This window comes from Eulemur rufifrons, chromosome 6 (genome assembly GCF_041146395.1).
Source record: "Eulemur rufifrons isolate Redbay chromosome 6, OSU_ERuf_1, whole genome shotgun sequence".
Classification (NCBI taxonomy): domain Eukaryota; kingdom Metazoa; phylum Chordata; class Mammalia; order Primates; family Lemuridae; genus Eulemur; species Eulemur rufifrons.
Window position 1 is genome coordinate 23804462 of NC_090988.1, and position 16466 is coordinate 23820927.

At 33.6% G+C, this 16466-nt stretch overlaps 1 protein-coding gene across 1 annotated transcript in view; it reads left to right on the forward strand.

Moving 5' to 3' along the window:
• Positions 1 to 16466, forward strand: part of ARHGAP20 (Rho GTPase activating protein 20) — an 83304-nt gene that overhangs the window by 44275 nt on the left and 22563 nt on the right. The window contains exons 4-8 of the mRNA XM_069468962.1: positions 3208 to 3357; positions 9709 to 9750; positions 10685 to 10769; positions 13644 to 13721; positions 15724 to 15790. Coding sequence (XP_069325063.1) covers positions 3208 to 3357; positions 9709 to 9750; positions 10685 to 10769; positions 13644 to 13721; positions 15724 to 15790 — 422 coding nt within the window. The remainder of the gene's footprint in view (positions 1 to 3207; positions 3358 to 9708; positions 9751 to 10684; positions 10770 to 13643; positions 13722 to 15723; positions 15791 to 16466) is intronic.

Here is a 16466-nt window from a genome sequence, read left to right on the forward strand (position 1 = left end):
GGAAATAATGAGGGCTTTATCTGAGGAAATGACAGTTAAGAGGAAGATATAGACATATCTGCAATATATTAATACCTGGAAGTACCAAAAAGGAATCAGTTTCTACTCAACACTAAATACCAGAGCAGTTACCAACCAACCTAGAACATGGTGGCTGCTACTTGCTCTGTTTCCCATTCTCCTTATTAATGAAACATCAGGAAAGGTAAAAGTATTTTAACAAATCTAATCTCATGAAAGATTTATAGTCACTAGAGAATACTAAACACTTTTTTCTACTTCCCATACTCACACACCGAAGTTATTCAGTGTCATAAATAAGACATTGACAAGGCTAATTTTCCAAAACACTATATTTAATCTGAGTGATGTTAATAACAATAGAAATCCAGCATTTATTGGGATCTTATTGTATATTAGGTATTCTTCCAAAGACTTATAAATGTTCTATGAGGTGAGTATTTATTTTCCTCATTTTACAAAAGAAATTGATAGAGAAATTGACTTCCTCAAGATCACAGAGTAATTAGTTGAACCCACATTTGAACCTAGATCTATCGTATTTCAAAGTCCAATCTTTTAACCAATTTGTTGTCTGCTGCCTCTATTACTTAACTCTTTCTTTTGTTATGGATTTCATAGAAGATTCCTCAATCATACAGTTTTTTGCACCATTAAGTCAGTCTTTCCTTTGTGATGAGTAAATATTCATTTAGTGAGAAATGGTTTAGACTGCTTAGTGAATTTTTCACAAGTAAAGGCAAACATAAAGGTCATGAAACTGTTTCAGAATGTTTTGAATAGAAGTAATGCCTACAATATATAGTTTTTGAAGTGGATATGATGTTATGAGTAATACAGAGGGGGAAAAAAAGTTTTTTTATCCAAGCCTTTGCACTTGAAAAGGTCCACTTGAAGCTCTGAGTAGGAAGGCTGTTAATAGAGGAACAAATCATTAGTTAAAAAAAATTATTCCTTTATTTAAAAGTTATTGGATGGGTTCTATATGCTGAGTATTATAATAGGAGAATCACAAAGGTCTCATTTAATTTTCCTAGCAACCCCTCAAGAAAACAGTTGTTTTAGATGTCAAACACTAAGATTCAGAGAGGTTTGTCATAAACTAGGAAATGGCAAAGCTGGGGCTTGATTATAGACCTTAATTCCAAAGGCTGGCACTTTCTGTCTTCCTTAGCACATTGTACTCATTAGGTGCAAAGCTTAGCCTGGAGGTAGATAAGCAGACAACAACCAATTTCCTGAACTTTAGGAACTTAAAGACTATTTACTTATAACATGCATTCAATTCTTAGGGAAGAAGGTATTTGCCTTTACTTTTTTTGTTTTTGTTTTTTTTTTTCTTAGCAGTTATGATAGTATTTAGAGTAGATAACCTTTGTTCTTTTTTTATATTAAATTATTTATTGCTCTGTATGCTGTTCACATCTAAGTGGTTTTTATGTAACCTATATTTTGCTAAAAACACTTTATATACCACCAGAAAATTGCTGTGTTTAAATATATTGGGAAAATTTGTGCCCATCATCTACTTGCATAGCTTTTTGTTTTAATTGTCCCTCTATCACATAAGGTTACACCATTTTTTCCCATGTAACTCTGTGTCCACTCTAATGTTTTTATCAAGTGACAAAAATCCGTATCAGTTGATGTAAATGCTATCATTTAAGAGATTTAGTTCATGAAAGATTATTTTAAGTACTTTGTATATCCATTGGGGATATTTAAAAGTTTGGGTTATCTATGCTATTTTTATTTTTTGGCATAAACCCAAGAACCTTAATATAGAAAAAACATAGGTATTTGAGCAGATGATGATGATTATTAAATCATGCCACCTTACAAAAATTTAGCCAGTTTTTTAGGAAATTAATTACATGATCATTCTCATAGCAAACATTTAGATATATTCACAGATCCTTCTTAATATGAAAGAACTTAATTTTTTCCAAAATAAATAGCAACCAAAAAGAAATAGTCTCCTGCAATAACAAACCTATGTCTTTTCTGTGAGTTCTTACCCTAGGATAAAGAATTGGGTGGTACCCTGGATCAATTAATTTGTTGAAATAATCTGAGACCAGCACTTAGTCTTTATACTTGGCCATAGGGGAAAAGGGGAGACCTTCAGTTCCATGTTATGTCAGCTCATCTTTAGGCTTCATTTGGAAATTGCTTTCAGTCCTTGGGTTGGGCCTACAGAAGTAAATGCAGGTGAGATAAATAATTGACCAGTTGCCACATATTTATTTGGTCAAACTAAGGGAATTTGAGTAAGTGCAACGATAGGGTGTTAAATTCTTCCTTTTATTGGCTAAAGTATTATATTTCCTCCATTTTGTGCTGGATGTTGACTGTATTTGCTGAAAACTAGAATGTACCCAAATTTCCCTGGGCATTCTTTTTATCTGTTTAAGTCTCAGGTCCATCTGAGCATCAAATCTGTCAATTAGGTCAAAAGATGTGATGGTTTCCATATTAGGGATCTAAGGGGGATTAGGTAGAAATTGTGAAAAAGCAGTTTCACTGCTGACTTATAAGTAGATCACCTTCTGAGTCCCCAGAGATAAACGTTAGTTGTGTCAACCCTATTCTCTTTTAGATTCTTTTTTAGGCTACAGTTCTTCAGTTTTAGTCAGATTATATGGGAAAATGGTTGAACAGAATCTTAAAGGAAATTTAAAATAATTTATGCCTCTAAAGACTAGAAAAATCTTACAACCAGTGGAAACTGTATTATAAATTCCTATAATTAATTCCAGGTTTTTTCAGTGCATCTCTCTTAAAATGAAAATTTTATAAACATTTTAATAAATCATGAATATTTTGTGTGTTCAGCCACTCAAGTCTTTTTGGAAATAAGCAAGTTATAAATAATAAATGAATTAGTTTTTTATAACAGCAGTAAATTTAAAGTTAGGTTTTGGATCCAAATGCAATGCTCAAGATATAGAAAAATAAAGTGGCCAGTTTATGGCTATTTGCTGCCATACATGCAGGCATGAGGAATAAATGTTTCACCAAATGTTTTAAAGGCATTCTTCGGCCAAGGTAGCCAAATATGTTACAATTTACTGTGCTAGGCACTGAAGATAAAAGCAGTGAATGAGACATTTATTATAAGTACAGAATCTCCCATAAAAATTAGGAAACAAAATAACAAGAGGTCCTTTGGTTTTATCTTTCTAGGTATAATAATAACTTTAAGATTAAACACAAAATTAAATTAACTGATATGTGGATAGCAAGCTGTGTGGATGAAGTGGGAGAAGGCAACACCAATACTATGAAATCCTTTGTCTTGGGCTGGCCCACTCTGAACTTTGTGGCCACTTTCAGGTAAGAATCACGGATTGTCCTGTATTTACCTAGTTTAGCTACTATGGTAATTTCTAGGATGAGAGAAAAAAATTAAGCAAATTTTGTTTCCCAAATTGTTAGAGGGAAAATATTTTATTCTGATTGTTTACGATGTCAATAACTCATCTTTTGACACATGTACCCAACCAAGATACTTTTGTGACTTATGTTTCTCCCAGAGAGCTTTTGATTAAAATACATGAAAATTAATGGTACTATTGGGAACTCTTGGAGTCATTTTCCTTGGTTTGACCAATGATTTTTAAAAGGGGCTCTACTGAAACAACTAGGGGGATGGGAACTTCCAGGAATATGGAAGGGGAATAGACTGGTCAGATCTTTAGGACTCCCTCTCCAACATCTCCTTTCCTAATGTCTAGGTATTTGTTTTATATATTGAGCTTTTGAGTCTTATCAGTCTTTTGAACCACTAAAATGACCTTCACTGAAGCAAATTTTGTAAAATAGTCCAATTAAGTTTGAATAACTAGTTTATACTCCAAAATTTTCTAACAAAGTAGGTTTTCATTATACCAATAAAATTAATGTCATTAAATACTGGGTTACCTGAATTGTGTATCAGGTTTTGATTTAGTATCTAAAAGGTGTACAATCAAGAGAAAACTTAAGATTTTAAGAAGTAAAAATTAGTTTCCCAAGACTTACTCCTAGGTGGAGATGGGGTTGGAGAAGGTATGGATAAAAATTTTTATCCTCTTATCCTGAACATGCTTAATTGGCACTTTTCAGTTCAGGGTGAGCATACCAAAACTCATACCTGTGCTTTTGAACAACTGCATTCCAACTCCAGTATTTGTTTTGCCCTTAAAGAGTTAGTGTCCATTACATGAACATGATGCTTTTCATTCATTTCTCTTCCCATCACCAACAGACTCCTCAGGCGTCATCCTAAAACCAGATAACTAAAATTTTCCAAGCTGTTAAATCTTCTCTATTAAAAGACAGACATGTCGTTAAACTCTATTGTACACTATTGACCTATCACAAGATCTTAAGAACTTATTTGGAAGGAACACGTGTTTGTATCTTTCTCTGCATATCTTCTTTTCCATCACAGATTTCTGTAGATACTATCATTTCCTATTGTTTAATTTCCTTGGAGTTATAGGTAAAGGGAAGCAATTTCAAGTGAGGGGTGTGACTAGATGATGTTTTTAATCAAATAATTTCTGTAAAACTTCTTTATAAGAAGAGGGGGGAATATGGAAACAAGTTTTATATATTGTATTGCTCAAACTAGGGTTCCTTAACCAAGTAATCAATGTTAATATCACCAGTGATGTGTGTGGATATCATGAATTCCTTGATAGAATGTGATAAGAGCAATTCACCTCTGTGGCCTTTGTCCAGAAAAACCATAACTCCAGTCTAATCACGAGAAAAACATCCAACTAACACAAATTGAGAGACATTCTACAGGATAACTGACCGGTACTCCTCAAAACTGTCAAAATCAAGAAACAAAAACAGCAAAAGACTGAAACTGTCATAGATCAATTACTAAGGAGACATGATAATTAAATATAATGCAGTATTCTGGATTGGCTACTAGAACAGAAAAAGGACATTAATGGAAAAACCAGTGAAATCTGAATAAAGTCAAGAGTTTAGTTAATAGTAATGTACCAGTATTGGTTTCTTAGTTTTGACAAATGGGGCATTATAATGTAGGAGGGTAGTATTAGAGGAAACTTAAACTGGGTGACAGGTCTCCAGGGACTCTCTGTATTATCTTTGTAACTCTTCTGGAAATCTACAATTATTTAAAAATTAAGTTTATTTTTTAAAAAAGTAAAGTGTTGAGTTCTGCCTCTAGTATGTCAGAGTAGGGTCTTAACAGACTGACCACCCTGCAAATAACAACTGTAAACTCCAAAAACTACCTGAGAGTTCTAAAGAATGAACAAAAGCTGGCAGATTTTGGAGAGGAATTAAAACTTAGAAGAAGTCACCAGCAGTGGGTGAGTTTCCTGGTTTTAAGGCTTCCACCTGAGGACCTGAGGGCAAGAGGTAGTCACAGCATGGTGCAGGGCAACTAAAACTATCAAAAATCTTCCTGGGCTGAACAACCAGGGTATAGAGTCTGGGTCAACCACAGATATTGCAGCATGAAGAGGGAAATATCATAAATGAAGGTGTCAGAGAAGGGAAGCTACAAATTTTGTATATAGGCACTGCCCAAGTCTCTGATCACTTGAACCCCCACATGTCTAGGATAGACTTGTAGGTTGAAGCTAAGACTAAAAGAATTGTACTGACCTGCTGTCCACCCCAGGTGAAATAGAGTTTGTAGCTTGAGCTAATTGAGTTAGTTGCTTGCTAAAACAAAAACATCAACACTGTTTTGCAAATATAGCAGAATACAGAGTCTCCAAAATAAAACATTTGTAATGTCCAGAATATAATCTAAAATTCTTGACACATGAAGAACAAGGAAAGAGAAAAGATAATCAATAGCGACCTATCCTGAGATGACCCATATGTTAAATTGTTAGAAAAGAACTTTAAAGCAGTTTTCATAAGTATGCATCCTAAATAAAATGAAAATCCAGTTGAACTTAACGAAAAGACAGGAAATAGAAGTAGAGAAATAGAAAATATTTTATTATGGCCAAATAGAAATTCTAGAACTGAAAACTAAAAATTTTAAGTAAAAGTTATTGGCCTTCCCTGTAGAATCGAAGTTGAAAGAGTAGTCAGTGAATTTGAAGATACATCAGTACAAATTGTCTAATCTGAAGAACAGAGAAAACAAAGATTTTTTTAAATTAAAAATGCATCAGGGACTGGTGGGAAAATGTCAAAAAGTATAATATACATGTAATTGGAATTCTAGGAAAAGGAGAGAGGGAATGGGGCAGAAGAAATATTTGAAGAAATAATGTATAAAAATCTCTCAAATTTGGTAAAAGACAAATGTACAGATTGGAATAAGCTCAGTGGACCTCAGACAGGATAAGATGAAGAAAATGATACCTGGTCATGTTATAGACAACTATTGTAAATCAAAGAGAAGAGAAAAGTCTTGAAAGCAGACAGAGAAAAGCAATGCATTACAAATAGGAGAATGACAATTTGAATTATTGTGGACTTTTTATTAGAAATTATGAAGGTCAAGAGACAATGGAGCAACATTTTAAAGTGTTGAAAGTAACAACTTTATTTTTTATTTGTTTGTTTATTTTATTTCAGCTTATTATAGGGGTACAAAAGTTCAGCTTATATATATTGCCCATACCCCCCCATCCCCCTGAGTCAGAGCTTCAAGCATGTCCATTCCCCAGACAGTGCACATCACACTCATCATGTAGGTATACACCCATCCCCTCCCCCCACCCCCCACCTCTGTCCGATACCCAATTGTTATGAAAGTAACAACTTTAAACCTATAAAACAATAACCACCAAAAATATTCTTAAAAAATGAAGGTGAAATAGAATTTAAAAAGAAAAAAACTGTAAGAATTTATTGCCTACAGACCTGTTATACAAAAAAAAAAAAAAAAAAAATGTTAACAGAAGTTGTTCAGGCCAAAGTGAAATGGTATCAGAGGGAAGCTTAGATCTTTAGGAAAGGATGAAGACTATCAGAAATGGTGTGTAGTCTCAGTAAATATTAGGGAAATCTAGTTTAAAATGCCATCAGGCTAGCAGCTCGAGAAGCGATCTCTCCTAGCCAATTACTATAATGAATATTAAAAAACAAAAAGTAAGAATTAACAGCTTTGAAATCTAAGACTGACAACCGTCAGAATTAAAGAACTCCCAATTGAGTCGAATTGGGGAAAGAGCAAACAATCGATGTGAACTTTACATGCTTTACTTTGGGAAAGAGGATAGTCATATCTTTTATAAAAAAAAAAAAGTCCAAAAGGAATTTAATATCTCTGTCACTACATGTACTCTGATTCACAAACCTAGGATTTATATCCACAAGAAAAATAAGTGCTATACCTTGATTTTACAGGAAACTGTATGACATAATGGGAACATTGTTCAAAATACACAGAAAGTACTTAAATCTGACAATGATCTACCTACAAGAATAATCAGAAGAATAATATTTTAACTTATGTACCTATTGTGAATCTTAAACTGTAAACTCAGGTATGCCTGTTTATTTAGAGATCAAATGAAAACTCCCCTTAAACCTCCATTTTCCCAGGATGGTAAGAAATCAGATTTTCTTCTTTACTGGAACCCCTGTTTTCTTAAGGTAGAATCAGAATACAGGAGACTTCTCAGATGCCTCCAAAACATACAAAAGTCTTCTGACCTTCAGTGTGCTGTGGTCACTGCTGACATCATCTTTTTCTATGCCCAGAGTTGTCTCTGTACATCCAGAGATGTTCTGCTTCCTTGCCACATGTGGTGTGCAGGTATCTTTGCTGACATAAAAACCTTGGTGCCTGCGACCCAGGCCCTCTAGTTGCTTGGTAAAACTATTTCCTCTGGGTTGTTTCCTTAGGACACCTTAACTGAATGACATGGTTCCCAGCTCACTCTCAAGGATGACAGAGCTCTATGCCCTCCATAATATGAGAGAATCTTCTAATCTACCATGCCCTTTTTCTTTGTTTAAGATACACTGCCTTCTCTCCTGAATATTAGTTTTGTCTTTTTTGATGGGCTTAGGTGTTTATGAAACTCTGAGATAACCACTGACTTTGGAGCACTTCTGGTTTTAGTACTATAAAAATGCCTGAGATTAAGAACTACTAGAGAAATAGAGTCCTGGATTCTAGTGTAGAGCAGGGGGAAGGGTAAATATATAAGAAGATTACACAAATCAATCTCTGTAAATTCACCTGACATACTTTATAATTTGTTTATTTTTTGAAGTAATGGATGTTACATGTCTCAACAACAGAACACCATATAGCAATGAGAATGAATGATCTAAAACTGCATGCAGTAACATGGATAAATTTCACAAACATAATATTGAATGAAAGAAGCCAGAATCAAAGTAGTATATACTGTACGATTACATTTACATGAAGTACCCAAACAAGCAAAACTATTCTATGCTATTGGAAGTTAGGATAGTGGGAACTACTGGCTGAAAAGGAACATCAGGGGACCTTCTAAGGTGATTATCTGTTTCATAATCTGGGTGGTGGTTATATAGGTGTGTTCAATTTGTAAAAATTCTTCAAGCTGTACACTTAAGCTTTGTGCACTTTTTTCTATGTATCTTATCTGTCAATTAAAAGTTTAAAAATTACTAAGTGTCTTAAAGTGGTAGTTTTCTTTAACTGCTTTGAAAAAAGTTAATGGATCTGAAGAACATGTCTCATCTGTTTTCAACACGGATTTTTGCTGAGTAAATCCAAGATTTGGCATAAACCTAGAAAACTTGAACCTAGAAAATCTTTTTTAGAAAGGATAGTAAGAAATCACTAAAGATAGAAGTTGCATGGTTAGTGGTAAAAAAGATGTAATATGCTTTCTGATGGCCAATCCTGAGAGATTGCTTATGGAGAAAATTGCTAAGCAACCAAGTGAGAAACAAATTACAAATATTTATGTTGGAATAAGAAAATAACTAGGGTTTCCAATTTCTCTAAACAGATTAGAAATATGGTTTTAAAAGCTTGTGAGTAACAAGACCATATAGGAATAAAGTTAATTTTATTTCTAACTTTAAGAATTAAATGCAGCTGTGATGACAGAAAAATTATTATATTAATCAATAATAATTTAGTTATAAATGGATTGACCTTAATCAGGTTATAGCAATTAAGAACAAGTTTTCTGTGAACTAATTTACTAAATTGTAATTCTGTATGTATTTTTTAAAAAAATATTTACTTTTCTGAGAACAGTCTGGTTTCTGGGCCAGGATATTTTTATCCATATGTCAGATTTCTCCTTAATCTCTTTAATCTCAATATTAAGCATACTTTCTATTTGTGTGGCGCTTTAAGCTACAAAAACACTCTGAGTGGGACAATTAACCCAGTTTTACAGATATGGGAAAACCAGGTGTTGGATTCCAAATCAAGTACTCTTTCCACTATAAGAGCTACCTCTTACTGGTATGATACCACTTGTAAAAAAGCAGTAAAGTAGAAAAGAGGGTCTATCTTAGATCCATCCAAGAGAATTTAATAAAATTGTACTTTGTGATTTTTCCAAAGGGGCATTTCACCACAGGATTCTCCAGAACACAATTATGCTAAGGTTGCATCTTACATGTGCAACTACTTTAATAACAACAGGCTGTTTATATTTTCTTCTGCTTTGATAATCTTAAATATATTAACATAAGTATGTGATTTTTCTCTTCCGTTTTCTTTGATTGCAGTTCTCCAGAACAAAAGGACAAATGGCTCTCTCTCCTTCAAAGGTATTTTTTCAGTATATAAATTTTTATCTTTAACCTTTAATAAACAAATTAAAACCTTTTCTTCAGAGATGTGCCCCAAAGTATTCCCCTTCTCCTTAGTAGAAATTGTTCATTTGTCCTGAAAATAAGCTGCTGTTTATATTATTCACTAGCTACTACTTGCTATAAATAATGTTCTTTCATTACATAAATTTCTGACTTTCTAGGAAGGAGAACACTGTGGTCTAGTTAGATCATTTTAGACAGAAATTAGTCAATAATATCTTCCATCTCTTTCCGTTGTCTCCAGGCTACCAATTGGAGCTAACAGTTTCCTCAAAGTATGTATTAAGTTTCCATAAATGCAGGGTTTTCTCCTGAGCACCTCAAAAATCAATTATTGACCCCACCATTGAGTATACAGACTAAAATTATAGACTTAGGCTCATCTATTAGACCCACGGTCCTTCCCTCCTTCCTCCCCCCTTCCACTCTCCAAGCAATGGGATAACCAAGATTTACCAATACCAATACCAATAGAGATTGGAGAGCTAGATGAGAAGTAAAAGGTCACTGCTTTGGTTTGGCCTTGTAAAGTATTGTATATGCTCCCATTCTTTATCAGTGAGGTGCTGGACATGTCCAGAGAAGGCCAGGGAAGTTTTAAGGATAAAACATTACCCAGGGGCGCCTTAACCTGATTGTGCTTCTCAAACCTCACTTGATATGAAGGCCTCATTCTTTTTTGTGCCCACGCCTAATGTCCTGAAAAAATTTTTTTATTTTTCTTCCAACCCATAATGTAATCTGACTTTGCTGAGTCTTTTCATCTGTCTTTAAAAATAGCATATAAGTATATTGAAAATATTAGCAAAATAGATTGATTTTTAAAATAAGCTATCAGCAAATTCCATCTGACTCAGTGTTGTTTTGGGTTGTTGTTGCATTTGATTAGATACATCAATCTAGAGAAAGAGAAGGACTACCCGAAGAGCATTCCCCTCAAAATCTTCGCCAAGGACATTGGGAATTGTGTCTATGTAAGTGTTTGTAAGCCAGAAAATTAAATTCCAAGTCCCTGCATAAAGCAGAATAGCATGGATAAAAAGAGAGACAGGCAGGCAGATATACTGTGCATGTGCTATGGAAGGTAGACATTTAGAGATAACATAGGGGGAAAATGCATTTTCCTAGATATTTCTGTCTTTGTATGTATGAAAAGTAAACCCTAGAGAAAATGAAGCAAGAAAAATTCATATGAACTACACTGTTTAACATTTGTGCTTGGAAAGAACACTGCTTGTCAGATGTCTCTTTCCTCCCTCTGCCATGAATGTTTTTCTGAATCTTTTCAATAGCAGCTACACAGGTTTATAGTAAATCTGTTTCCGCAACGAGGTATTTCCTATTATTATTAAGCAATTTTTTCCAACTTGTCACTTCTTAAGTAGAGAGTGGTTTTGAAAAATTTATTCTTTGAGTTTTTATGGCTTGAATACCTCAGGTTAATAAGTGAATGATCTGGGAAAGGTAACATTTTTAAGGGATCAGCACTTTCCTGCCTCACAGTGTTTATCACTTTGGTCAAATAAAAAGTCTTTAACCCCAGTTATTACGCATAATTTGATGACTGATATAAGAGCTAAGATGTTATCAATGATGAATAAGATGGAAATTTATGATTATTTTTGTGATATTAATACTATGGACTGTCATACTTTACAGCAGCTCTAGATCACACAGAATAGTTTTATTTATTTCTGGACAAATATGTAGTGCAAAATAGTTATGTTTTGGCCAAAAGCAAAAGTTATGCAAATGTTCTGACCAACTCCTGAATGCCAGATATCACTGCTGGAGGAAAATACTCAAATTTTTATGGAGTGAAACTATAGAGATGTCCTATAGCAAAGTAGGAAAAAAACAAAACAAACAAACAAAAAAAAACCCAACACTGTTGTTCCTGCCTGCTTTGATTCAGTTGTGGCAGCTGGTTACATTCAAGATTTTCATGGAAAACCCCTTGAATTTTTTAACACTTCCTTTTCAATGTATGGAAAAGTGTGTTTGGGAAAGGACTGATGTCCCACTCTCATTTTGGAAAAGACAAAAAGATGTGGTCAGGTCGGGTGCTCTGTTTTTATTGCTAGTACTCTGGATGAGTCAAGGATGATGTGACACACTCTGTCCTTTGCTCTCTAAAGTATATTTCATGGCAAGAGTCTCTTTCAGAGAGCCCTGCTTCCAGAGTTATTCCCCCACATAGGAGTGCATGTGTGGGAAGTATCATGTTAGTCCTTTAGTTACACACAACCTGTTGGTGAATTCTGCTAATATGAAACAAAATAGCCACATTTTCAGTTTTGTCTGTTTTGTCACTTAATAGCCAAAGGGCTTTATCTGCTGAAATTCATTTGTTTTGTCTACTAGAAAAGCATGCAGGAAAAATATACTTTCTATAATTACTTTTTTGAACGTATGGGCCTAGTACTAACAAAAACCATTATCTTAGAAACCGGGTCATTGTAAGGATAGATTCTTCACTTTACAAAAGACTTGATAAGAGAGTTTCTTTAAATTAAATGGAAGCATTTTTAGACTTAAAAAAAAAATCAGAAACCTTTATTGAAATTATTTTTTAAGTTAAACCTCAGTATGTAACATACCTACAACACTCCAGTAGAAGACAGACGTTAGGTTGGGTGCTCTAAAACCTGCCTTTTGGACTCTGAGACAATTTTGCATAATCCTTGGGGGTATAAGGAGTACAATTTAAAATCAATGCATTTAAAATAGTTTTTTAAAAATTAAAATTCATTTAACAAATAACTTTTAGAGGCCATTTGTCATGTCAAGTAATTGGCTCATAGGGAAGAAATACTATTAATGGAAAAATAACTGATGGATTATTAATGGATTTTACTTACCATTATTTTTGTGTTTTTTAAATATTATATTTCCATTTACGCTTCTTATTTATGCCTTTTAAGCCCTCTCTGTCAGGGACATAGCCTTAATAATTGATTTAATTATCATATATAAAACTTATACATATAGCAAAAATATTTCTTTTTTGATAACATAGCATTGTTTTATATTTAAATCATATCTTTTGGAATTCAGCAAGCTCTGTAGATATCTCAGAATCTTGCTAATTCCTTTTCTATTTTTTGAAAATTGTCATTTTAAGGAGCAATTCTCACTGTAGTTTAACACAGAGCTATTATCAATACTGTATTCAGTGGCAGAGTTGGTAACAGAATTGAGCTTTCTAAAATTTTCAGTTCTTCAAGACTCATTGGTATTAAATCCTCGAAAGATTTCAACAATGAAAATCTTAGTAGGCGCAGTGTCTGATACATAGAAAGTACTCAACAAATAGTTGTTTTTAAAAATTCTAAGCTTTAAATGTTTTTTTGTAACCAGTTATTACTCTGATTTTACCTGAACTGACTTTATACCATGCAAAGAAATAAAATCCTGTACTGTGAAAACAGTACTCAGCAAAAAATAGAAGTAGATTCAGCTCTCTCCCTTCTTTTATTACTGATTACATTGTGGAAATACAATTATGGAAATGAGGCAGTAGACCATCCTCACTGACTTCTTTTTTTTTTTTTTTTTTTGATTGAGAGCTGGATCCCTGTACTGTCTCTGAAATATAGTCTTTTTCTCACTTTTTCTTACTGTTATATTTTGTGGGCCATTAATTTTTTCTTTTAAGAGAAATTTTTATTAAAAGGCATATAAGGGAATAAATGTATATTATAATAATGTTCTACTTAAGTCTCGTGATTTACTTTTTCCACAAGAAATCAAGATTTGTCTTTAGATAATCATTTGACAATGATTTATTCACCTGTTTTAAAATTCTTTATTTATAGCTGTATTTCTTATTTCTTTTTTTCCTACAGTCTAAAACTATAACAGTAAAGAATTCAGATACAGCGAATGAAGTTATCAACATGTTATTTTCAATGCTAGGGATAACTGTAAGTTACTCTGCTAGATAATCTTAATTAAAAACAGACTTTGATACTTTAAATGTATGTAAATATTATCCTTTTCATAAGACCGCTGATTATTAGAGATACCAGTCATATCTTGTTCCCCAAAATGTAGAAGTTAAGGACAATAAAGCTTTAATATCAGCTTAATATATGGGTGCTGTTCTACTCTTATTTTAAAACCTGTATGAACTGAAAAGCATGAGATTGGACTATAATTTTAGCATTCACACCACACTCTTCCATGTTTTGCTTTCAGCCTCTGTCCCTTTTTGTTTTCTGTGACAGAGGTTAGTTTTTGAAATTTTAGTACTGGACAATATTAGAATGTTTGAGGATGAGCTAGAGGAAAGAGAACTGGAAGGGTCTTCTCATTGCTTCCTCACCAGTTAATATAAACACCATATAATGAGTACTTTTATTAAAGGGGGTGACTTTCAAAACGATGGAAACTAAGGGAAGCACTTCATTATTCCCTAAATGATATTCTCCATAAATATTAAAGTAAGTATACTGTTACTGTTAAGTGACATGATACATATTTAAAACATGCCATAATATTAATTGTATTTACATTTGCTTATACACAGTGCCATAGTAAGCCCTTAAGAACTCAGGGCAATGAAAATTTGGGATAAGAATCTGATTAATTAAATTTAGTAATACATTTAAAATGTAATTAAATTTCAATGTATTGAATGAAGAAGGCATCTCTACATTGATTTCTAACCTGTATGAATATATTTTGGAAGAGAGTGGATAGTTTTAGGGCTAGGAAAGGAGATTAATTTTCTTATCTGATGATTAATGATTATCTGATGATTAATTTTCTTATCTATGGTTTTCCTTTGGATTAAATGATCAATCTTCTCAAACCAAAAAAAATTTCTATTAATTTGATTAGGAATTGAGGCTGTTTGGTCATACCTATTCTAAGAGATTATTATTATATTTTCAGACACTACATAAAAATAAAAGATTTTTATTATATTACTCTTCCTATTTATGACAAAAATTTTGGCTAGAGGATGGGGCAGGGAGGAAGTGACAAGCTGAGTGTTTGAGAGGGGGAAAAGGGGTGGTTTGTATGGTGTCCTTCATAGCCAGGACCCTCCATTCTAAGATCAGGGCCATGACTTCTAACCAAAGTTAAAGGCAAGGATATGAAATATTGCCAACAGATTTATTTATTCAAGCTTCATTTAAAGCATTTTCATTTTATCCCTCCTAGAGGATTTAGCAAAATCCATATAATTTAGTGTTATTTCTCTCAAGTGGGATTTATAATGTTGCTGGGTTATAATTCTGCTAGTGAACAATTTTATTGTTTTCTATGACTGGGCCTATTCTCTAGACAGAATCCTTTCTGTCCCCAGGACTGGACTTACCAAACTAAAGCCAGTGCAAACTGTGCCAACTACCTATGTCCTCAAAGCTTCTTGGTCACCCTTCTACTCAGAAGAGCTAATAGTCAGCCTTTGACATTTTACTTTTAATCATAGACACAGCAGTATTTGTGGCTTTCTGGATAACAAGGTTTCTTTGCAGGGGCGTGTTGGAGTTTAAGTCCAATATTCTCTGAGAAGTCCAGAGATACAGCGGAAATCAGGACTCTAAAGAAGAGAGTAACCTTTTAGAACCAGGAAGTTTGTTCTTTTGTAAAAGGGCCTAGCTATGATTTCACATTCCATGTGCTGCCTGTATAGTGAGGGCCTGATTCCATTGCAGTTTTGTGGATCCCCAGCCATCACTGGAGGGAAAAAAGAGGGATTCCTGAGTCCTCTATTGGGGAATGGTGAAAGGGAGATTTGTTGTAGGAATCAGCATTTCCATCCTCAGTAACCATAACTACCCTCATGAACCTGAATAGCATTTATTGTCTCCAGGTTTTTCTTTTTGCAAAGCATAAAAGTGTCCAAAAATGTGTCCTCCTTCAAGCATCAAATGTGAAAGATGTATTGCGACTTTTAATTCTTTTATCTCCAAGGGCTCTGAGAGAGATTACCAGTTATGGGTCAATTCTGGCAAAGAAGATGCACCATACCCACTCATTGGTAAGTTTTTGTGAAAATCAAAGATAGCATTGATTGTGTTTTTATTATAATTCTAAGTGCCTTGGAGAATTGGTTGTACGATCCGAAGCTTAAATACTATTAAATAATCTCACATGATATTCATCTAATAAGTATATATTAAGCATTTACTATGTGCTGGGCAAATAATATCTCCTCATTCAAGCAGTTAATGGTATAGTTGAGAGGAGAAATATAAATTTCCCTCTCTGCTTTTCAACTTTATAGTTATCTTGCCAAATTTTTTTAAATTTTTCTGTAAGAAACCAATATGTATTGGTATTCCTTCTTCTCCATACATTTATTTTTGACATTCAGTTCTTGAGTTTCCTGTCCCTTTTCCTAACTATATGCTGCCTGTATGGAAGACAATCTGTAATCCAGTCATGCATCTTAATTCACCAATGAGTACGTAACACCTGCTCCATGCCCAGAACTTTCTTAGGCATCATAAAGAAAATGAGATAAACCCATTTACTATTTCTCTAGCCTAATTTTCCAGCATGTCTTTTGAGAAATTATTGGTAAATAGGTTACACCTTACTTTATTTAAATCATTTAGCTAATTTCTTGATCAGCATTTTATTCAGTGTAGTTAACAGAAATAGAACAATTAAAATAAGGGACAGTATCTGTAGCAAATCTTGATATGATGACA